This window comes from Argiope bruennichi, chromosome 7, assembly GCF_947563725.1.
Source record: "Argiope bruennichi chromosome 7, qqArgBrue1.1, whole genome shotgun sequence".
NCBI classification, from domain to species: Eukaryota; Metazoa; Arthropoda; class Arachnida; order Araneae; family Araneidae; genus Argiope; species Argiope bruennichi.
Genome location: NC_079157.1, coordinates 102,616,747 through 102,642,193, shown reverse-complemented (window position 1 = coordinate 102,642,193; position 25,447 = coordinate 102,616,747). Strand labels below are relative to the sequence as shown.

General features: G+C 27.3%; 1 protein-coding gene across 1 annotated transcript in view; it reads left to right on the top strand.

Moving 5' to 3' along the window:
• Positions 1 to 25,447, top strand: part of LOC129975502 (uncharacterized) — a 122,713-nt gene that overhangs the window by 18,755 nt on the left and 78,511 nt on the right. The window contains exons 17-28 of the mRNA XM_056088564.1: positions 1,086 to 1,148; positions 1,706 to 1,768; positions 1,861 to 1,926; positions 4,790 to 4,843; positions 6,495 to 6,554; positions 7,729 to 8,001; positions 9,906 to 9,962; positions 11,943 to 12,005; positions 12,915 to 12,977; positions 13,405 to 13,467; positions 13,570 to 13,629; positions 18,326 to 18,394. Of these exons, the coding sequence (XP_055944539.1) occupies positions 1,086 to 1,148; positions 1,706 to 1,768; positions 1,861 to 1,926; positions 4,790 to 4,843; positions 6,495 to 6,554; positions 7,729 to 8,001; positions 9,906 to 9,962; positions 11,943 to 12,005; positions 12,915 to 12,977; positions 13,405 to 13,467; positions 13,570 to 13,629; positions 18,326 to 18,394 (954 nt within the window). The remainder of the gene's footprint in view (positions 1 to 1,085; positions 1,149 to 1,705; positions 1,769 to 1,860; positions 1,927 to 4,789; positions 4,844 to 6,494; positions 6,555 to 7,728; positions 8,002 to 9,905; positions 9,963 to 11,942; positions 12,006 to 12,914; positions 12,978 to 13,404; positions 13,468 to 13,569; positions 13,630 to 18,325; positions 18,395 to 25,447) is intronic.

The following is a 25,447-nucleotide window of genomic DNA, read 5'->3' as shown; positions in this document are numbered from 1 at the left end:
TACATTAAAATTAATGCAAATGCAAATTTAAATTTTATTTAAATTAATTTTCATGCTTTTTCTTTTCTGATTTTTGTTTGTTTCCGTGTTAAAAATTTTTTTAGCTTCTGATTTTATATTTTCTTTCATAATTTAGTATTCAAATTTCATTTCAATCATTTTTTGTATTTTAAATGAAAATTTCTTAACAAAGTTTGAGTACTATAAAATATATACATTTTATTGTAAGTGAAAATGATTAAAATTTTGTTTTCCTGCACTGCATTCTGAATCATAATTAGCAAATACGAAATAACCACATACTTTAATGTGTGCTTTAAATAACCTCTGAAGTAAAAGTTTAGAAGTGATCATGCTAGAACATTCTGTCTATAAAAAAATGAACTAGCTGAAGAAATGTGTATGAACAAATTGTAATGGGAAATGCCAGTTTTAACTGTTAACAGTTAATGATTCAGATTTTTAATGTGAACAAAGTTTTTCATTTCAGTAAATCATAATTTTCATTTCGATGGATGAAAATTACTCTGTATTGTGTGCACCATCTAATAGTAAAAAGACTAAACAATAATACAGAGAACATTATAATTATAGAAACTAAAGTCAACATGATTTGCTTTGATTCAATAAAAAGCGATCTAATATTTTTTGTTTTTAATTTTGCTTAATCTCTTTTTATTGAATACTGTTGGTAAATACAATTAATGAATTATGAATCTTATGTTTTTGCAAAACATTCTGTTATATATATAGTATAGGCTGTTATATATGTAGTAATTTTGTTGATTTACATTTTACTTTTCAAATCATTCTTGGAAAATATAACAGAAATAAGAGTGGTTTTAAAGATTTTAGAAGGGCATTACATAAATTATCATTTATTTATTTGTAATTATAATTAAAAGTCAACATCATCAGCGAGTCTGAAAAATTTATTGGTATTTCTTTTCAGTCCAGTACATTTTAAATTCAAAATTATATTTGTACTAATTTTATAATATTAGTTAAAATTACTTGTATCATAATAATAGTATTTATATTTGAGCTTTAAGTTTTATTTTTATTTAATTATTATTTTTTTACAGATGAAATGTATCATGATAAAGTATTTAAGGTAGCACCAAAGATTGTAAGATACCCTATTCTGCGTAAGTCAATTTTTTTTTTTTTTTTTTTTTTTGTAAATTAAAGCTTAAAATTAATATTATAATTATGATAATATTAATTTATTTATTGTAATGATGATCTAAATAATGTTTTTTATAATCAATTTCATTTGACAGAAGTATATTTCTGCAAACAACCAAACTGAAGAACTCAGACCTCTTATATTTGGGAGCTAAGAACTAATATTATAACTGAGTAAAATAAATATTTAAAATTAATATTATAAATATTGATCTGAAATTTTAAAAAAACTGAGCTATCTCTAAAAATTTATTTTATTATATTTTATCAGTAACTGCACTGCATTAAGATCAAGGTTTGTCATTTCTTTCTTCTGCAAACAACAACCAAAAACTTTCAGAACTTTTTTATAATTGGGAGCTTTGGAAAAATACTATAATTCCATAAAATAAATCTATAAAATAATATTATAAATATTCCTCTGTATACTGATCAAAATTAATTGTCCAATTCAAAGAATTCATATTTTCCTAAGCTGTTTGTTATTATATCTTACAGTTTCTTGAATCTCTTTCAGCTAAACGTATTGAAAAATATTTCAGTCAGACTACTCAGATGATGCGATTTATGCCAAAACTCCGTAAGTGCTGAAATATAAATATCATTTCATTTACCAAAATCTGTCTGAGAGAATCTAATTGATGTTTACGCTTCTTCCATATATTTTTCTAGCTCGAATCTATTTGGATAAACAACGCGGCTTTATTACCACAAGAAAGTATCATTGGACAAGAAGTAGTATGTATTAACTTTTTTTCTTTAAAAAATTTTTCCTGTAATTTTTATTCTTAAAACCTGATTGAAAATTCAAATATAACAACACACATGCTTTGATTATTTTTTATGCAGAATTTCTTGTGAACATTTTCATAGTAGTGAACAATTCAAAACTGTGTGGAACTTTAATGTTGTAAAAAAAATTGTGATATCATCAACATCCAGTGTAATTAAGATGTTTAAATTTTAAAAGAATTCATATAATTCAGGAACATTTGCATAGAAATATGTATTCTGGTGAATAAGTAATTAGAAAATAAGTGATTTTAAAACCAGGTCTGAAATAAAAATGCAGAAATGCTCATGATGTTTCAAAAATTTATTATTTTTTTAAATCATTAATTGGTAACACAGTTTTTTCAATAAGTCCAACATTTTGTAGTTTTAAATTTTTATCAATTTATTTGAGGCCCTCTGTTTTCCTCTCTTTAGTGAAAAATTTGCAAAACTCAATAGTTCCTTCCCTCCCAGAAAGTACGGTCAAATACAATGCAGCCTTAAAATACAAAATAGATTTCCACAGTTGAGCTTATTTGTAATTGTTATCTTTTAATGACCAATAAAGCAGAATAACTAATGAAATAATATTTTTTTGTCATGTCTACATATTGAGCACATCATATTTGCTTTTATTACAAGTTATACACCCAATATGTCATTAGCTTTTATTTCTTTTTCACATTCTCATTAAATGTTAATTTTTTTTATTTCATACTTAAGAAAATTGCATAAAGAAGTATTATAATTATAAAAAAATTCTACCTTCAGGTATTGATTAATATCTGAAGTATTAGCTTTCCCTAAAAGTAAAAGTTAAAAAAAAAAAAAAAAAAAAAAAAAAAACTTTTTTTTATATAGGTATGAATTCAAGGAATCTAGTTTGCAGTCGTGACATTAAAATTTATATATGGAAGTCTGTTTGGTTTTATAACATGATAATCCAATAAGTATTAGAATTATATATATGTATCAAATTTTAGATCAAATCAGATGAAGTGTCTTTTATTCTATCTATTCATGTGTATGTGAATGTGACAAACAGGATAAAAAGAAGGCAAAAACTGAATAAAAAATTATTTGTTCTTAACTGTAAAACTGTAGGTTGATATCAAATTTAGATCCCAATGTATCAAAGGGAAGAGGATAATTATCTTCATTAAGTACAAGGATAAACATAGAAAATGCTATATTGTATAAATATACAAGAGAAATGAACTATGGCATGGGTGAATATGCAATATTTACACTGTTTTTAAACAGCTTTAACTATATTCTGTGTTTAATATTATATATTTAATATTTTTTTATTTTTGGTTTAATTTGATTTGGTATAAATATATTTATATTTTGCATATAATTTTGCTATAAGTATCACTTAAGAGAGTAATATATATATATATATGTGTATGTATATTACTCCATATATACTCTGTGCAATGCTTACTCTACCAATGCAAATTTAACCATGTTTTGTTGCTGTATAATTTAAAAAAAAAAAAAACTTCTTTTTTTAATAGATCTAAAACAAACCACTTTGTATATTAATTATTTGCATATAATATTAAATAACATATATCTTTTCTCACACCACATGATTTAAAATTTATTAATCTTTTTGTGATAAACGATGGGGGAATAAGGAGTACAAAACATTATGCAAATGCCATGGCATTGGCAATTTTCCCCCCTGCTTGCATGTGGATGCTACTGTGACATGTCTGTTTTCTTTGGAATGTTGCTTTGTATTATTAAAACTAGAATTTGATATACTGTTTTGGGGATTTATCCTTTCATAGTGTCAAATGTATGGGGGGAGGGAGGGGAATATAATGAGAAAGAGATGAGCAATAGAAAAAAACTTTATAAAGCAAGAAATCTTTCTGAGTTTTCTGCAGACTAAGCCATTTTAGATGGAAGACTACATTAGATCTTATCTTATGAATCCATTTGTACTGTAATTAAATAAAATGTACATTTTTTTTCCTCACATCAGTGATTGGAGCCAAATGCTCATGAGAATTCAACTATATATCATGGATTTAGCATCTTATATGGGTTGGAGAGCATTATTTCTTAGATCATCAATGACTTAAACCATTATAGTTATAAATCTTAATCCTAATAGATAATAGGCTAAGCATACAGTATCATTTCCATATTATATGCCATACCCAATAGCTCATCGATTATTCAGGGTATTTTTTTTTTCTTTGAGAAGTTTATGACTTTTGGTATTTGTAGATCTTGTAGCATAGTAATCAGTTATATTATTTTAGTCTTTTTTAAAATTGAAATGGTGTGAAGCAACAAGATGATTGCATTTTGTCATGAGTACTGGTTGGTACTAAATTCTTTTTTGCTGAAAAAAAAGCTGAGACTTCCCTTAAAAACTTTTTTAAAAAGTGTGTGGACACCTCGTCTATCATCAATGCTTTTAGCTGATTTTTGGGATATCCCAAATGACATTTTAATGGCCATTCTCCATTTCATAAATCGATTAAATTAATATCTTACTGTGTAACACAATCTTTACTTATTCTGTTTTAACTCTCAAGTAACCCTAAGAGCTTTCACTCACAAATATCCCTAATTCAGTGATATTTGAATGTGTTGATAATAAAATAAACCAAATGTAGTTTCTTCCAAAAATTAATATTTTTTTGGAAATATTTATATTTGTGAAATAATTTATAAGATTTTCTGGTTTATTTGGCAACATTTCCTCGGACTTATTTCCTATAATTTTACATAATTTAAAAATGTATACTCCTCTTGTTTTAAACAGTGGTGACTTATGTTGTAAAATTGTGTTTTTTATTTTCAGGTCAAGGCTATGTGGAAAGAAAAAGAAATTTTTATGCACAAATTGTGCCTAGAAGTAAATATATATATTCATTGAAATTGCCTTTTAAAAATATCTTTTGTTAATTAGAAACAAATGTTTAATCTTTTAATTTTCTATTTTAATAAACAATTAATAATGAGATTTTCTTCAAAAGGAGTGTTTATTTATGATTAATATTCTTTAATTTAATATTTATTTTAATTTTAAAAAAATATCTTTTCCTCATTTGCCTATTTTAATAACTGCCTAATTTTTGGAAAGGAATTTTGGTTATGTTTCATTTAAGTAGTCATAGCTCTTTATATTTCCTTTTTTGAAATATTTTGAAACTAAAAACTCTGATATACTTTTATCTTACATATTTGCTTTGGATTGGTTGGTTTTCTCTATCTTGGATACATTTATGTCATTCTGTTTAAAATTAAACTCATTCATTGACCAATGTATACAATAAATGTGAGCATAAATATAATAGCAAGAATTATTAAAATTCAACTAATCCAATACTCTGCTTGATAAAAAAAATATTAAAAATTCAGTAGAAATAGTCAACATTGGTATTGTGTATTATTGAATGTTATCATAATTGCTTGTTATCTCTAATCTTATCTAATTCATTTTTTAAAAAAAATTAGTGCTGTACGGTAAGAACGCTTACTCCATGCTTTAGTTTTTGAATAAAGGAAATAATTTGAACAACAGAAATCATGTTTCAGTTTTTCATAAAGTCATCATCATCATTCTCTAAGTAGATGGAAATTATCTGATTCTTACATGTAGCTAAAAATCTGTAACTGTCTATTATCCAGCTTACAGCTGAATATATATTACATGTGTGATATTTTAAATTTTGTTTTACTTTTGTTGTATGAAAACCTAATTGTTTCATTTGGAAAAGTATATTCTCATGGATGTTTTAGCATTTTAATTATTAATTATTTTGACTAGAGATTTTTCATTTCATATTTATCATATTTTTATTTCATTGTGATATGTAAATAAGTTTGTTTTTTATATTACATCATTTTTGTAACTTAACTAATATATATTTTAGAATTTTCTTTCATACATGTTTTTTGAATTTTATTCAAATACAATTTTCTTTGGAAACATATATATTCAGATAGAGAAATTCTAAATATGAAACTAAATTTCAATACTTAAGTAAACTCTTTTTAGAAATCGTAGCAAGCACCATTAATTAGTAAGAAAAAGATTATTTCTAATCCTCCATCACAGTACCCAAAACCTTTGATATTTATTGGGTATTAGAACAGGCTGATGACTGTTTTAAAATTATTACTAATTAAGAAATCAATTTGTAGCTCTTTTGAATGTGTATTATTGTATTTAATTATTTTTTTATTAATAAATATCCTCTTTTGAAAAATGATATGTGATGTGTTAAAAAATAATTTGTGATGCATGTATTATGAATTCAACGTGCCTTTTAAATTTAAATTCTTATCCTTTAACAATGCAAATATATATATATATATATATAATTTTTTGTCACCCCCCCTACCCACTATTCTCATATGCATATCTCATCCTGTATTATTTCTCCCTTCAATTTTTTTTTATCTATTTTGTATTTTAATTTATCAGTGAAATTTATCTCTGTGATTTGTGTATGATTTTGTAATTTTAATTTATATATATATATTTTTCCCATAATATGTAGCCATTGTTCATGATTATTGGTTGCACTTGCCTCCAACAAAAGTAATGAACTATCCACCAAGTATGTATACATTAGAATACTATGGCAAATTTATTTTACTTTAAAGTTCTGCAATTAGCTTTGAAATTTCATACCATTTATTATCAATGCTCAGTGCACAAAATTATTTTTATTCATTTACAGTAACAATTTTTAAATTGTAAAATTGGTTTGAATTCATTTATATATTCGTGAGTTAAAAAATTATTAAAAATTCTTGATAGAATCTCTTGGATATTCATTGTAAAGTTTATTAATAGCTATTAAATACTTCAACCATTTGTCTGATATCTTGCTTTGTCCCTTAAAAACAAACAAAAGATATAGATTAAAAGGAAAATCTATCTAATTTTTTTTATCCTTGTGCATTGAATATTTTTCAGTGCTTTAATAATAAGCTTGTCACTTTATGTTTTCAGAATCAGCTTTTGTTAAATTATTAAAAGAAAGCCTGTAGGTGCTAAAATTTATTTGTATTTTTGCTCAGTATAGTTTTGAAAGGTCATTTAAAATGCAAAATATTCTTTCAATATTTACAAGCTAATTATTGCTTCTGAAATTTCCACAATTACCTTAACCGAATTGAATAAACTTATTTTCAGTATACTGTATATCATTTATTCTTCAGAAAAAAAAATACCTTAAATAAGTCAAATTATTTTAACATTCATCTGAATCATACTAACACCACAATGAACTAACAATTATTATCATTGTCACTATTATCCCTTTCATTTTCTTCAATCAATGTCAGTACACATAAGTACAATGCTAATCAAACAGTTCAAAATTCAATAATTTTCATTTGCTTTTGATAGCTTATATTTTGTTAAATCAAATTTCTCTAATTTTCTGCAACATCTACATTTTTGCAGTTGATAATTGAAATTTTCACTCCTTATGTAATACTTTTCAGAAATAGAATTTAATATTACTTATATTAAAATATCATCTTTAATTAACAGTAAACAAAAGATTACCACCATTTTTGATTGCTAATTTTTAGCAAATCAATTCTCAATCTTTTCTAAAATATAACATAATTTTAATAAATTTACATTATATTTAATGAGGGAAATAAGTATGAATCTATGTAAAATATATTTTATAACTTTCAAGATGAATTTGAAGTAAAATTATAAAAGGGGCAAATATAAAATCTCTTTTTTTTTTCTTTTTTTTTCCCCCAATATAGGATGCAATTACTATGGTGAATGGATATGTATTGATACGGAATATGTTCCAATTGATGAAATAGTAAAAAGGTCTGGAGGATGTTCAAGCTTAGATGGCCTTGAGTGTCGGACTGCCATGACACATGAAGATCATAAAGTTGTTGGACAAGCTGTTACTTGTGATATTCATAATGGTTTTATATGTCGCCATAGCGATCAAAGAAATGTTTGTAATGCCACTATTACTAACACATGTGGCTGCTATAGTTATGAAGTGAGAATTCGCTGCTGTAGTAAGTTGATTAAAAAAATTTATATTTCTTAAGTCTATTTTTCTCTTTTAAAGAAATTCTTTGTAAAGATTGTTTCTTTATTTTATTGTGAATAATGGAGAAGTTTATTTTTTCTTTTAAAAGTTGATGAATTAGAATCATTATCTTCAAAATATTAAATCTTTTTAGTTTATTTTTATAATTTTTAATAAAGAGTTTATGGAAAAGTATAACATCTTTTTTTTTATTATTTTAATGCACTAAAACTGTGAACAAATAAATTAAAAAAGAGAACACTATTTGTAAAAATATTTCAGAATACTGTTCGTGATGGCACTTTGATTTAAATTATTTGATATTTTTTCATAAATAAATTGATTTTACATACATTTAATATTATTTTTTTAATATTTAAAAATATGTAGTTTGATTTTTTTTAAATTTTGTTTTAATAATTTCTTTATATTTGTTAAAAAATTGCTTAACTTTTGTGAGTTATGTTGTTGCAGATGATCATATATTTAAAGTTCTGTTACTCTTATAATTGTTCAATACATCTTTAAAATCATATCTTTTTGTTTATATTTTCAACTAATTTGAAGTTAGAGAATTTTTGTAACAATTTAAGACATATAAATTCAACTATTGCAATTATAAAATTTCAAAACTATTATGAAAGCAGTGATTTATTCATGAAAGTTTGTTTCTTGGAAATTCTGAAATGGTAATAAATATTCACTCAACAATAGAGTCCTGATATTATAAAGCATAATAATGGTTTCTTTTTTTAATAAGCTGAAAATTCTGCCCAGAATGATATAAAATGTTTATGAATTGAAAATTTGTTAAAATTGACGTGCAGCATTTGTTCAAAAATGGTAAAAATTAAAATTTTGTATCATTTACCAATAAAACTGAAATGAAGTTTTTCAGCCTAATGAATTAGCATCTGTTATTACAGCTTTTATGAATATTTAATACTTATTTGAAACATTTATTTTATATTTTGATATATCTTATTAGAGTAATTCTAAAACATTTCATATTTATTTTAACAGAAATTTTCACATAAAGAGATGTGCTATTATCATCCAAAAAGAAACAAATCTAAATGTTTTTATTCTTTCTAAATTTAGAATATAATTAATTAAAAAAGTTTTAAAAATATCTGTTTATAAATTGAGCATTATTTTATAAAATTTATTTCAAAAAACAATAAAGTAAAATAGCTAAGCAAAATATTTTATTATGAAAAATTATTTCCATAATCTGAAGCAGAAAGTAATAGAATGTATAAATTATTTCTAGAAACTATAAATAATTAAAATAATTTCATGACCTATTCTTGATATTTGAATTTTATATACAACTTGCTTGAGTAATTATATTGAAAGTAAATGTATAATTTTTGCTTATGCTAAAAGATTAGTAAATTATTAACAAAATTTGATGGCTAGTTTGTCTGCTGAAATTATTGATTTTTTATGCTGTTAAACAATTAATATGGCATGTATTTTTTTTTTAAATTTCAACTTATTATTTAACAGAACTGAAAGGCATAATTTTAATTGAATCAGTCTATTACTACAACAAAAGCACACAATTGCGTGTTTTGATGGATGAGTTTGAATTGCATCATAATATTAAAAACAGACTCTGCACCAAATTATATTTAAAGGATTGTGTAGACATAAAATTGATATCATGAAAATGATTTTTTTTTTTTTTTTACTTTAGTTTAATGCAAAAACCATTATTCCATTATCAAACCATTAGGACAGTTCTACTAATTAACTAAGTGAAATTAAATGCAGTTGTAAGAACAGCAAATGAAAAATTTGAAACTTTCGTATCATAATTTCACTACCTTAGCATTTTATACATATAGATATTTTTAATTATAAATTTTGTTTATTTTTCAATAGCTTTTCATGTAAAATGGACTGTTGCTCCTGTTGTAAATGAATATTTTCCAGCAAAAGGTAATAAATGACTTCCAATATATCTTTACATAAATATGTATATCTCAACTTTTTTGTTTTTCTTAAATAATTCTTCTTTTATGAATTTCTTTATAAAGGGCTCTTTCTGATTAATATCTATTGCCATTACTTGCTTCATAGGTATCATGTTTTATTATTTCTTTTTTAAATATTTTACATTATTGTTTTAAAAAATACACATATTTGCATTACAAAGAATAAGCAGATTTTTAAATAATTTCATCATTTCAAATTGAATATTTCTAAATAAGGAAATAATTGTTTAGGTTCAAATGCAGTAAATATGTATAATATAAAGTAGAAAATACCCATGACTATTTCTGTGTCTGTCACAAGATCTCCTATAAAACAATGAAAATGTGTATATGCCCTTTCTAGATCAATTGTGAGCTGTTTTAATCAGTCAACATTAATCATTTCTTAAGATATTTAATGAAATAATAAAAATAAACCAAATTTAATGTATGTTTTTTTTCCACCAAATACTTCTGAAATAATTATTGCTTGAAAGTAATTTTCATATCATTTAAAAAGAGCAACACTTATCTTTCCAGTGAAGGAAATTTAATAACTATGAAATTTTTTGTTAAATTTTCCAATGTATTCAAATAATCCTAATTAATGTGCTGACTGTTCTTTGAAAAGAAGAGGAGAAATAGTGACGTAAAAGAAAAAGCTTTATCCAATGATTTGTGGTCTATCCCTGAAACATCAAAAAGAAAAGAATGATGTTCAAAATCATGACAAATGAAAGCTTCTATTATCACTGCCACAATGATGGCTAGTGGTGGTGGTGGGGGGGGGGGGGTGGAGTAGGAAAGAATTGAATCCCAGAACTGTCACATTCATTTCAGATCCTTCAAAGTGCTGAAACTAAAAGAAAAGAAGGGTTTGGCTGCTTGATGCATCTGATGATATATTTGAGAAAGAATGAAAGTCATGAAGGATGCTGTAATGAAGATTTGTTTTATTAATTTAAAGTGCTATAACTACTTGAAAATAGTTTTGTCCTGAGAAATTCTGAATATATAACAGTTAGTAAAATATAAATAGAATTTCCATATTGCTCATTAAAAGAGATTCATTCAAATTTATTTATTGAAGTTAACAGAAAGTTAGCTTTATAAATATAAACTTTTTCTTAGTAAAAGATTATATATTAAGGTAAAAGTAACAACTCTGCATGTCATAATAAAAGATAATGCTGAATGCCCATATAACTATAAATTTATTTTCATCATTTGATATTTCAAAAAAACTAATTTTTTACATGTGTTCTACTTAGTTTTCTTGTCTTATTTTTAAACTGCATTCAGTTTGTAACTCTAGAAATTTTTCTGTCGTGTAACATATTGCTTATTACAAAATCATTACTAGAAACAAATGATTAATTAAGAGTAATTGGAAAACAATTTGATTCTCTACTGTAATTAAAATGGCAGAAGTTAGCAAATGTAAATAAGCTTGAAATATTTTTTTGTCTCCTACCGACATTTGGGAATATACAATATTTTTAAAAAATCATAAAAACGCTAATGTTTTCTCTTCATGACATCCCTTAAAACTGGTACCAGGGGCAGTTATACATCCTTTGCCCTACCTTTCATAAGGAAATGTATACCTCAAAGCTCCGGAATAATAATGAATTTTATATTGCTTTTCTAAAAGATAAAATTTTTAAAAAAATAATCTAAACATATATATATATATATATATATATATATATATAATATGTTTGATGGTTATCGTTATTATCAGCAGAAATATAAAATTCTTGATTCTAAATAAAAAAAAATTTCTCTAAATATTGCAAGTGTTTTCAAAGTCTTTAATAATTTTTCATATGCTATTAAAAATAATGTTGCATTATTATTTTTTAAATCATTAATCAGATTAATTGTGTTATCCTTATAATATAGTTAGAAATATATTTGACTTTAAATATGTTATAATTTGCAGTGAGACTTGATCACAAAACTATGCTTCCACCAAAAGTTGTAATGGAACTGTATCCTGTACAACGTAAGTTTTGTTTTTTGCTTCATCTATATGTATATATGAATGTGTGTGTTATAGCTTTTTATATTATTATTTAAAATATCTAAAGATAACTGAAACCATTTTGAAAAATATTGGATATCATGATCAATTAATTTTTTTTATTTGTTATTATTTAACATTTTCAGTAATCCAACCTATCCAATTGGTAACAAAACCTAGAGTGGGTCAGTGGGGAAACATGCATAATCAGTGTAGAAAATAATCTACTGTTATTTTTGCTTAAAAGAGTTATAAATTTCACTAAGCTGGATGTAGTTTTGCTTGAAAATGGTAAATGCTGAGAAGAACGTTTATCTCAAAATGAAAAGAAAAATGTAACAGCAATTCTAAATAAAAAAGAAAAATACTTTATAGTTAATTTTTTTATTGTAAAAAAGAAATTAGTTTTGTTATTATTTTATACCATATTTACAACTGCACAAAAGTTAACATTCCTTATATCCATATGTAATGTCACAAATGTTTTAATTTTTTGTCATAAATTGTGAAATAATCTTTTTATTTAGAAGATTGAATATCATACTAAAGATGTATGTTAATTCAGTACAGCGAATGCAAAGAAAGGTGGGTTGGCTGAAAAATACCTCTGGGATTTAAACTTCCCCTTCCTTCTGATGAAATACTTTTCTCTTTGTTTAATCGCTACATAGAGTTTGATAGAAAAATTTTGAAGTTTTGTGAATTGATAATTTATTCTAGTACATTAATTCAGCTGTTATTTGAATGAAGCTAAAGTAAAAATTCTGCATGCATGATTAAACTTCCTCCAGCAAATGGCTTTTCTATCTCTTCGATTACTAATATATAAATTTATAGAAAATTTGTAACACTTTATGAGCACTGCAAGTCATTTTATTTCTTTTCTTTCAGCTCGCATATATACACAAAAATTGACTCCAACGAAGTCTATACTTATTCATATATTTAGACCAGGTAAGTGCTTCCTTATTATATTTTTAGGAAGCATTTTATATTTCTTATAACATGTGATTCTTTATTTTGTTTTCAAGTTGATTTTTATCTTATGGTTAAATTATAATATGTGGATTTACCTCTTATTTATTAATGTGGATTTACTTCTTATTATTAATATTTTTGTTGAATTTTAAATATTTAAATAGAGGTTATATAAATTCAAGAAGCATTTAATTTCTCAGACTAGGATACCTTAATAATATAAATATTTTGGTATCAAATATTATATTCTACTTAATATATCCATTTTAAAAATACCATTACTAGATAATTCATTAATTTTTTAAATTTTATTTAGAGAAAATACTAATTCTGAAAACTGATTGTTTTAATATATATATATAAATATATATCCTATGTGATTTTAACCTCTGAATTTTTTCAGAAATAAATATTGTTCAACGAGCAACCCAGACAACAGCAAAATTATTTGTTAAGCAACCCAAAGGTATCTCATTTCTGACCAGTTTTGTGTGTGTGTGTGTATGCATTTTATATTTTTCTACGGTAACTTATGAGTTTGAAATCTACTTTTTTTCTCTCTCTGTAGCTCACTATTTAGAGCATGAAGTTGGTGTTCCAGTTACTAGAATTTACAGAGTTACTCCAGGTAAGTTACAGAGATTAGATGATCTATTATATATTATGAAACCCTGAAATATCAAATTGCATACATGCTGTGGCTCAAACAATTGAGTGTACACCTTGCTTTTAGGTAATAAATCCAACCTTCAATATAAATAACACATTGCAAGGAAATGTAAACATGTTTTTATATTTACACATAACAAAGGTTTAATTTAAAGTAAAAATGAAGAATAATCAACAAAAAAAACTTTTAAATTCAAAAATTTCAGAAGCATTTTAAATTAACATATGCAGATTTTTGTCTCAAAAAATTGAGAATACACCAATGAAATTTTTGTAATATCGCACATACACAGAAAGTGATAATATTTAGTTGCATGTTCTTTGGCTTTTATAATGGCTTCTAAATAATGTGGTACCAATTCAACCAACTTTTTGTTGGTATCTGAATTCATTTTACCCTCTTCTTCTTGCAACACTTGTTTTAAATGGGTTTCGTTTCTAATTTTGGGGTTTTGGACCACTGTTTTAGGTGTGGTCCACAGATTTTTAATGATATTGATGTCGAAGGACTATGATGGTGTGTGTGACCGCTGTTTACAATGAAAAAGACACCACATTTTGACGTTATGTGCCATATATTTGGGGTAGTACTCCTGCTAAAAAATGAAATTTCTACTGAAGACCTAATTTTTTGCACTTTTTTTAGATTGTTGTGAAGTATATCTAAGTGAACCATATGTATGGTTCATAATGCCATCTATAAAAACTAAATTTCTAACCCTAGACGAAGCCATACAACCCCAAAGCATGACGGAGTCACCACCATGTTTAACTGCAGGACGTAAATTTTTTTTATCCAAAGCAGTATTAGGCTTTCTCCATACGATTCAATGGCTGTCACTGCTAAAAAAGGTTGAATTTACTTTCATCACTAAATATAACTTTCTTCTAAAAGTTATTGATTGTCAATTGATGAGTTTTTGCAAATTGCAAATACTTTTTCTGAATTTGCAATCTTATGAATGGTTTCTTCCAAACAATTCGACTTTTATATTCAGCTTCTCTAATTACATTTCGCACAGTTTCAGCACTTATACTTCTATCTATAGATTGAGAAGTATCTGCAGCAAATTTGACTGCACTTACTTTAGGATTAATATTGATTTCTTTCAATATTAATTATAGTTTCTATTTTGTGACATCACTCATAATAACTTTTCTTACATTTCCACATTTATTTCCAATAATCCATCATTTTTAACTTTTAGATATCATGGTATCTAATTTTGTGTATCATATCTTGGAAATTATGGTGTAGAATGATAGTTAAGAATAAGGACTATCAAACTGAACATTTAAAACACAAAATATGAATGTAATTTTTTCTGTACACTCCATCAGAATCGTCTAAAAAAATGTGCAAGCACACTCTGTATTCTCAAATTTTTGTAGCAGAAATCTGCATGTGTTTATTTAAAATACTTCCTAAAAAAATAATAGAAGTTTTTCATTGATTGTTCTTTATTTTTACTTTAAATTAAACTAGTTGTTATGTATAAAAATAAAAACATGTTTGCATTTCCTGGTAATGTGTTATTTATATTGAAGGTCAGATTTATCAAGTAAAAGTAAGTTGTATTCTCAATTGTTTGAACCACTGTATATATATATATTGGTACTTCTACTTGCCATTGGTGAATATAGTCAATAAACTAACCTGATATCTTTGGTGATTAAGAGCTATTATGCATTTAATACAAGTACCCATATATGGGTAAAAGCTATGATGGTTGTCTTTTTTTTAATACAATATATTATCAGCAACGGGACAAACATCAACCCAAAGGACTGCCAAATTAACAAAAGCTCCAAGTAACAAATGCATTTAAATGACAAAAAAATGTTAATCGCAAAAAACATACAGAATTTTATAAAAAATTATTCTTCATATAATAAAAATTGCAAAATGTAATTCAAAATTTGTACAGCAACCTATTTGCAATATAATTGATATCCAATTAGTAAATTAATTGATCACAATATTACTCAACTTCATGAAAAGTATATAAATAATATATATATATATATATTGGACAGCAAAGTATAAATTAAATCTTTCTGACAATATTTAGTAACATTTAAAGAATAAGCCTACTACATTTGAAACAAACACCTGACAAATTCCAAATGAATCCCTAATGGTCAACAAGATCCCATAATCAGTGAATGCATGATTTGTCTTTTTTTTTTTTTTTTTGTGCATATTGTCATGAAGAAAATACAATTAAAAAATAATTTGATTTATTTTAAAAGGAGAAAGGGCTATAGAAGTGAATTAGGTATATGATGGCATATGGTACCAAATTGTAATTATTTAAATGATATATACAAAAGAACTAAAAACAGGCAACTTCTGGAATTTTTTTAACTTATCGTTTTTACAGTATGCTGCCGTTAAATCACGTACCTTCTTTATTTGTATTTAATTAATTTCATTCAAGTTTAATCTTTATTTCATGTGCATTTAAACAATTTGAACTACGAAAATGAGAGAGAAGCAAAAGTTTTATTTCCAAAATACAAACAAAATTATTCTAGTTACCTTGTTGAAATGTGGTTTTATTCTTCACCAATTACAGATAAGTAGACAATGTAAATTGCAAAGTACTTCAAAATCAGATACGAAATAAGACCATATTAATAAGTAAAAAAATCAAGTTTAATTTTTTTAAAGTTACACTTTTTTAAATTTTTATGCAACTTTTTTAGTTAATTAGAAAGCTTTAAATTTTTATGCAACAACATTATTACAAAAAAACGGTACACTTGTATCTTTAAAAACTGAATGAGTTATATTTAATTGAAAATTGAATGCATACTCGCATAGGGACTATGTACCAAAATAAAAATAAAAATTGTGACATATTATAAAAATAAAAATGTATGATAATATTTACATTAAATATCTTTTTGCCTGTGTAGGGCAGATTAGTGACACCCTCAAGTACTCTTATGGCTTTTTTTTAATATTCATTGCCATTTTTATTTATAAAAATTAAAATACAAAATAAATATATGCAAGTAATTTATTGTCAAATTTATTATAATTTTCCAAAACGACATTCTAACAAATTAACTCACAGACAAATAATTTTCTTTCATTTAACTGTAATTTAGCCATTTCAAATATGAATTTTAAAATATATTTTTTTTAAATGCAGACGATTTCTTTTTCAATTTACTTATTTATTCTAAGAGTTATTTCTTTTCAGTACAACTTAACCAAACGTTTCTTGTACATTTCAAATTAAAGAATGGAATTCATTCAGCAATATTTAGTTATATATTGTTGAATTAAGAAAATAGCAAAACTCTTTGTGTATTACGGTATTTTTAACAAATGTTTATCGGATGATAAGACGATTAAGAACTGCTGGTTCATTTAAACTGAGACCTGCCTTGGGAGAAATCGAGTGTATAATAAAGACGAAAAAACTGACATTATTGTGTATTATTCTACCATCCCCAGGACTAACTTTCGAAAAGTAAGTGAAATAAAATAAGTTAAAGCTGCATTTATGGCCATTTGGAATTTTTTTCACACTTGCTATCGCACTTTGATCTAAAAATTTTGATTATTAATTTGCATAGGGCTCCTGTTTTCACTGAAGAAACAGGGTTTTAAGTCTCAATTTTTTGAGGCAAAAATCTGCATATGTTTATTTGAAATGCTTTTGAAACTTTTCAATTTAGAAATTTTTTGTTGATTGTTCTTTGTTTTTACTTTAAATTAAACCATTTGTTATGTGTAAATATAAAAATATGTTTGCAATTCTCGGTAATGTCTTATTTATATTGAAAGTCGGACTTATCAAGTAAAAGTAAGGTGTACTCTCAATTGTTTAAGCCACTGTATATGGTTTTTCCTAATGATCTTATTGGATGGAAAAGGAAACTCTAATTGATCGAATTTGTCTTGAATGGTTGCGTAAATTTTTTTTAAAAGTAGCTTTTTAAAAATTAGCTGGAACATTTTTTTATTAACCTAATCTTATTTTGAATTGTTTTGCAATTTACATTCCCCACTTATCTCTAATGGATGAACAATTAAACCACATTTCAATTTTTTTTGACACTGTGTGTGTGTGTGTGCGTGCGTGCGTGCGTGTGCACTTTGAAAAATATCTACTGATATTTCCCAAAGCAGTGTCGTCAGAACCATTGTAATAGATAGCATATGCAATATTTATGATGAGAATTAGAAACTCTTTTTAGGAATCCCCCTAAAAAAATGTGATTCCCATCATAACATTTTTAGGTAGATTCCATATAGAAAGCTTATCTATTGCAATAATTGCATTAAAATTAGGCTAAATATAAAATCACTAATAAATATTAGAGTATTCTATTTCATGTAGGTAAAAAAATATTGTGTGTTAGAAAATAATTTTTTTTTTTTTTTTAATCTTAGAATTTCACATTACATAGGACATTCTGAAATGCAAATAAAAAGAAATTCTAAGATAGTTGGATTAACAAAGTACCTGTGATGATGATGTACATTCTATGATGTATATATAAAAATTGAGGAATTGAGCTAAGTAAATTATTAGAATTGATAACTATGAAGAAATATAAGAATATCTATAATTTTTAAGATATTAATTGAAATTTCAAAAGTGCTTATATATTTTTATTCTACTACTTTTTTATAGCTCCAAACATTTATCATGTACACCAAGACTGGATTGTTACACCTAAAACAGTTCATGTCCCAAAACGACGTAAGTAAATACAATTTCTCTTAATTTCTGGAAGGTGAGTAGGTGACTTGAATTTTTTATGTTATAGCTAAATATTTGTTATGTTCTTCCTAAACACTATAGTTTATAATTTTCATTCTTAAATATAATTTTTTCTGCATTAATTCATCCGATTTTATGTGAAAATCAGTTTTTTTAAAAACTGAAATTCATAATGGAATTTTTTATTATTATTTGATTTTATAAAAAAAGGAATGATATTCATTATATGAACTGTTACCTTTTTTTTTTTTTTTTTTTTTCCAAATAGTTACTGACCCTATGCACTTTTAAAATAATTAACAATTTTTCAGAGTAAATAGGTCTGTAAAATAATTATAATTTTTCAAGAAATATGTATCTAAATTCATATTATATTGCTCATATATAGTAACTTATTAATTTGATGTATTTCAGCCATAAATAGGTTTTACAAGTGTTGAAAAGTATACTGTCTCTAAAAAAGTGCTGTTAACTTTTACTGAATAAAAACTATTGAGTTCAAAATATTATTTAACTTATTTGTATTTTAAAACCATTGATGCATTTCCAATTTAAAAGAAAAATATTAAACAAAGTGTCTACTTCAAGACTATTTCCCACACACATGTGAATTGCTGTCTATGTTCCATTTAAACTCAGCCAAGCAAATGTAAACAAATACTCAATAATGTTTATTTTTCTGTATAAAAAAAATTATCTGAATCAATGATTGGAAATAACGAAGAAAAACATTGGTGGCTGGAAATTTTTCCTTTATTAAATGAGAGGAAAAACAATTTTTTTTTAATTAAGACCAAAGTGTCTACTTCAAGACTATTTCCCACACACATGTGAATTGCTGTCTATGTTCCATTTAAACTTTGCCAAGCAAATCTAAACAAATACTCAATAATGTTTATTTTTCTGTATAAAAAAAATTATCTAAATCAATGATTGGAAATAACAAAGAAAAACATTGGTGGCTGGAAATTTTTCCTTTATAAAGTTATTAAATGAGAGGAAAAACAATTTTTTTTTTTAATTATGACTAAAAATAATTTTAATAAAAATAGTGCAGGAAAGAATTTGCAGTTTCTTCTCCATGGTTAAAGATGAATTATATAGCATACAACTTCAATAAAAAACATAGAAAAATAATTTTTTTCTTGTTACTTTCTCGTATATGTAAAATAAAAAAAATAAACTGTAATGATCGTCTAAAAGTTCGAACTCGTGATTTTGACAAATTTCCAAGTTTCAAATGTATCCGAGTTCAAAAAACATATTTTTGACATTTTGTATTTCTGTCTGTGAATATGATAACTCAAGAAAGCTTTGAGCTAGACTGATGAAATTTAATACATGGATTTTAGACCAAATTCGTAGATTGTTATCAAATTTGAACAAACTCCATTAGGAGGAAGGGCAGCTGTTTGAGTACAAATGAGCTTCATAATATAAAACGGAAAAAGCTTGTAGTTAAAATTTGGTGCACAAGTTTAGCACCTGAGATGTAAGATTCTTGATGAATTTTGAATCAAGGGAAGACTGACCGTCTGTTCATCTGTATTTTCGCACACGTGTGAATGTAATAACACATAAACACAATGACTTAAATCAATGAAATTCGGTGTGCAATCTTGTGACTACAACTGCAGTTATATGTCACATTTTGGTTTCACTCGACCGGGGAAAAGGTCGTCCAAAATGCATATATGCACAATGAATTCAGTAAAGATGCAAGATTCATGCTAATGATCTCGGATTTTGTTATCATTGTTCGCCAGTGAAATGCAAAGCATTCATGGTCATTGCCAGAGTTCATAATCTTATGCAGTAGTTGGAGGAGGATACCTTTGTTGAGGAGTATGCCCAAAAATTTCAGGGAAGCCACCTCCTCTGATTTATTCTGTAATATTTAAAGAACTCAGATTACTTAATTTGTTATTTGCGATACATAGACAATAAAAAAAAATTATAGCCGGTTGTGGTACATCGATATGCTTTTTTTAAAAAGCGAATTTTGTTACATTTATACCTAAAAAGTGCATTGTATAAGAACATTTTAGATGCAGGGAAATTTTAAAAGGAAAATATTTTTGTGAATAAATAAATTTCCTCGATAGGCAGTAGCCATCACAGTGTCTATGGATGTGTATAGTTTTGAATTTCCGACGATCATGTCTAAATTTGTTTTGTTTGTTTTATTGACTCAATCGTTCCTTAGCGACAGAAATGCCCTCTCACACAAACACTCTTCTTTATTTATATTAATCTCCAAACTGGGAAAAATTTGCATAATAAGTTCATCTTCTGTAGCCTCTGGATAGGAAAAATTCTTCTGAAAATAGAATTATTCCATCTGCGTCCATTTCTAGACGACCCTCTCCAATTTGCAGAATCTTATTTGCAAAGACACATCATTCATGGTCATTGTACAGTAGGACTTGCAAATTGTACATAAGATGGAGCTTTTCAGTCCTAGACCACAGAAGAGCGCCTTGAGAAATTGCGCTTATTTGATCCGGCGGCCTGTGTGGCCCTCTCAATAATTGGCAGTGTCTGTCTAAAATCATCTGTGCGCAAAACGACAACGTCGCCCATCACCGCCTGGTTGCCGCGGGTGTCCTGCAGGTTGTGTTTAATGCCTCTAGTGCATTCTTGTGTGACATTGTGCACTCATCCCATACTATTAACATGCACTAATGCAAAAGAACTCCCCGGCCGCAGTTTATGGTGATGTTGCATGTTGTGGTATCTTCGTTTGCAAGATTAAGCGGCAGTTTGAAAACGGACTGTGCAGTGCTGCCACTATTAAGCAAAGTAGCAGCAATGCCCGAGGAAGCTACAGCCAGAGCTATATTGCGGTCCTTGCGGAGTTGGGCTAGCAGGAGATTCAGCACAAACGTCTTACCCTTACCCCCTGGTGCGTCAAGAAAGAATAATCCCTCCTCTCCACTATTTACTCGATGCAGAATCGATTCGTAGACTTGACGCTACTTGGGAAGTAATCATAGTGTCATTTCATTAAACTGCACTTCTAAGACTGCGGTGTCGTAGTTTAGCTCCTTCACAACTTCGCTTGATAATTTCCCCTTTCGTTGCGGTGTGGGTAGGCCGAAATCAGCTAGACATTTTCCAGATTTGGAAATCATTTTGTCCTCAATCAATATCAAAGTTCCGTTAATGATTAGGTCATTGTGAGTGCCCTCCAGCCTATGCACGATATCTTCTTATAAAGCGTCCTTGTATGTATCCTACAGCTGGAGGGGGTTTGACAGTCCGCAAGTGCTCACTAAAATTGCAAACAGGTCTTCTAGCCACTTTCGTAGCGCGAGCTTTATTACTTCTCTTCGAAAGATTAGATTTGCGTTTTCTGGTCATTTCGTAAAAGTATTAAATAATAACAAATTTAATTAAAACTAACCTAAAAAAACGATGTACTTAAAGCTATAAATAAATTTATTAAAAGTATATATTAAAACAAAATAGAAAATCAAGTCCATGTTTCTTTAAAATCAAGTCAAGTCTTTTTTATTTATCAATCGAGTTTGAGATAGCTACAACAGAATAATTCACATAATTTTTAAACTTCTAATTAAAATCAAAATATAGTTGTCAACAATCAGAAAACACTGCGCATGCGTGAATTTTCAGCGCCAGTTGGCGCAACACAAATGCGTGAATTTTCTACACCAGTTAGGGTTACACAATGCAGATTAGAAATTTTTTATTTCCTTTATTATCTTTTATTTTAATTTAAAAGTGCTTTAGAATGAATCCGAAAGATCGATTCATTAACAATTTTTAATTTTAAATGCATCAAACACTAAGAAAATGAACAGAATCATTTGAAATAATCGATCGAAAGCATATTAAGCCTATCCTCTTTAGCGTGGAAAAGAAAAACAACTGAAGTCCTACTCAGTTGGCGGCGGGGAAATGAAGACTTTTGGCGGGAAAGTTAGTTTTTAATTAATAAAAAATTAAACACTCAATTAGCCGGAACAAATAATAGCCTATGCCCTATTCCAGACTATAATCTATCTCTCTGCTAAATTTCATCCAATTCCGTTCAACCGTTCTGGTGTGATTGACTAACAAACATCCATCTAAACTTTCACATTTATAATAGTAGTGTAGATGTGTTGTTGTTATGCCAGGAATGTTGCCTTTTCTCTGTTAAATTCAAAAGAGAATTCTTTCTTTTAAATTTCCACATTGTTGTTCGACAGGAGAGAAAAGTACGAATTTAATAGAAACAGTCTATTGCAAATTACTATGGGTTCAAACTAAACAGTTTTTAAATTAAAAAATAAATAAGCCTTTTTTTCGGATTTGTTGTTGTTGTGACTTATGGCACTTTACAAGCCCCCTGACAGTTATCTGTCAGCGATTTAAGCCGAGTGAGCGTCTCTTGTTTCAGTAGCGCCAACTAGAGCCAAGTGTACGACTTAGCTACTTCATGCTTCACATTCGCTTTTGCAACCCTTTTTTACGGGGGGGGGCACATTCACACACCTCACAAATAGAGCACAGAAGAAGAACAACCATGCCCGAACCGGGACTCGAACCCGGAACGCCCAGATCACGGAAAAGACGCGTTATCTAAATGCTAGGACGCCGGTAGCGGATTTAATATACAGAAAAAAGCATTTTTTAATTTTACTTTTAACACTGGTAAGAATACGTGATTGAACAATTTCACAGGCCGATGAAAAGTGTTCAGATTTCACCCTAATGATGTTTGGAAATGAAACTTATCATTAAAAAGACATTTTTTAAAAAAAGTTTTAAGAAAGTGTAAAAATAACTTTTGTGAAATAATATTTAAAAAAGTATAATTGCAAAATATCAAAAATGTGTTTACCTTTTAAGTAATATTTTAATTGATTTTTTGACTTCGTAAAGTGAACAGTATTCTTTTACTCATTTTGAAGAGAAGTTGTGCCAAATGAGAAGACCCATGAACCTTTTATAAAAGTGATAGATTTTTATAAAAGAGCATACAACTAAACATTCGTTTTTGCATACACATATATATAGATGATTGCAAAAATTTAATTTTTTTATTAAAGTGAATAAACTTAACTGAAGTGTAGACAAATTCCACTCTTAAATAAAATACATATAAGATTGTTGAAATCAGACATGCAAAAATAAATTCCCACAAACATTGACGACAGATATTTTTCGCACACCAGAAACATACTGATCTTATTGTTTAGATTACTATCACGTCTAATTTCAGCAATATATATACCTTTCACAAACAGTTATGCAAACGTTTTGCAAAACAATGATCAGCAAAATCTGGATTCCGATGCCATCGTTACCATATCAACAAACGCGAAAATCAAATCTAGCAGGTCAAAACGACGGGTTAAAACTCTTCTGGCTCTCAATCAAGATTCAAAATCAACTTCAACCGCATGTGCGCTTGCTTCTAAAAATGATTTGACCCGAATCATTGCAAATCAGAAACTTGATTTTTGACCCGAAAAATCAAGTTTCTGATTTGCAAGGGGGGGGGGGGGTGCTAAGGCACGCGACTGCGTTCCACTCACTCCCATATTTCTCTCGGAGGACCATGGGATATTCCAGATGAAAGCTAGATTTTCCTCACCACCAGCCATAAGAAAGCCTATTTTATGACAGCTCGTCTTTTAGTAAGTACGTACTAAATCGTCATTCAACACTATGATAACAATCCCCGAACCACATTTCGACAAGGACCAGGGTTGCCATGTTAGCGTTTCGAAGGCCACATTTTGGAAGTTAGACTTTATTTTCCGACGAAAAGCTTAGCCTCAGAAACTAGTTAGAGTCAATTCGCTTTGTACAAAAGGACGTGTCTGTTTTTCTGCATCGAATTGTATAGTTTTTGATGTTTAAATCCGTTATTAACCATTTAAGTACGATCGACGTGTATACACGTCAATCCAAATTTTCATTTTGGCACGATCGATGTGTCATTTTTTGTCCCATTTTGATTGAAATGAAAGCATTCAAAAGAAACATTCGATTTTCTAGTACATGTGTATTAATATTATGATAGCGACCCATTGCCCAAGAACGCTTTCCAATGGATTCTTCCGTAATTATTGTCCGCCTGTTGTGTGCAGTCAATAATGCACATGAGAGTGTACGAGACAGTTTCGGGGTGAAGGCTCCCACTTGTTATTTGTTTTGAGATATTTTCAATGGAGACTAACATGTCAATTCTGTATAGAAAGCAGGGATGCTCATTCCGTGATTTACCATTTTGAGTGATTCAAAAGAAGAAATATATACCATAGTGAAGAGGAAAACAAACTTCTCATTTTTCAGTTATAATGTTGACTCTCATTTAGATTTTTTTCCCTACGTAATGGGGTTATCGAACATTCAAAGCATAAACATGATTATAATGCTTAAAAAACGTCGCTCTTTTACATGAGAGAATATAATTGAGTTCCTAATGTTATATCCAAAAACATCCAATGCTAACAAATACCAATGAAATTTTATAGAATTTGCTTTAGACTCGCCCCCCTCCCTAATTCCAGTTCTAAATCATAAAATAGCTTGCAATATGTCACATTTTTACTAAATAAATCTAAACCTCAAGATGAACTAAAAGGCCGCTTATCTATCCTTTAAATTTCCCTTTTTAACAATAACCAAATGCTTTATTCTACAACAATAAAAGTTACTTTAGTACTTAAAATAGCATATTTCGCTTTATTTTCAAGTATTGTTTAACAGTAAAAATAATATCACAGTGTTTACTTAACTGTACAGAAACAATGTCATTTTAAACAATGAGAGTCTTTTAAGCAGTATCTTTGTTAAATGGGTCATTTTTATGCTTGAAACGGCTCGAAGTGTTGAGTTTTATTTTGAGCTCTTTTGAGAACGTATTTTTTATTGGAGAATAACATTTCCTCGTATTTAGAAATGGGTGTGCTAGAATACGCTTCTGTGGGCACATTCATGTGGATTTATTATCGAGTTTTTTTAATGAATGACTGGATTTCTTGCGTTTACTTTGTTCCGTTTATTCTTATGTTA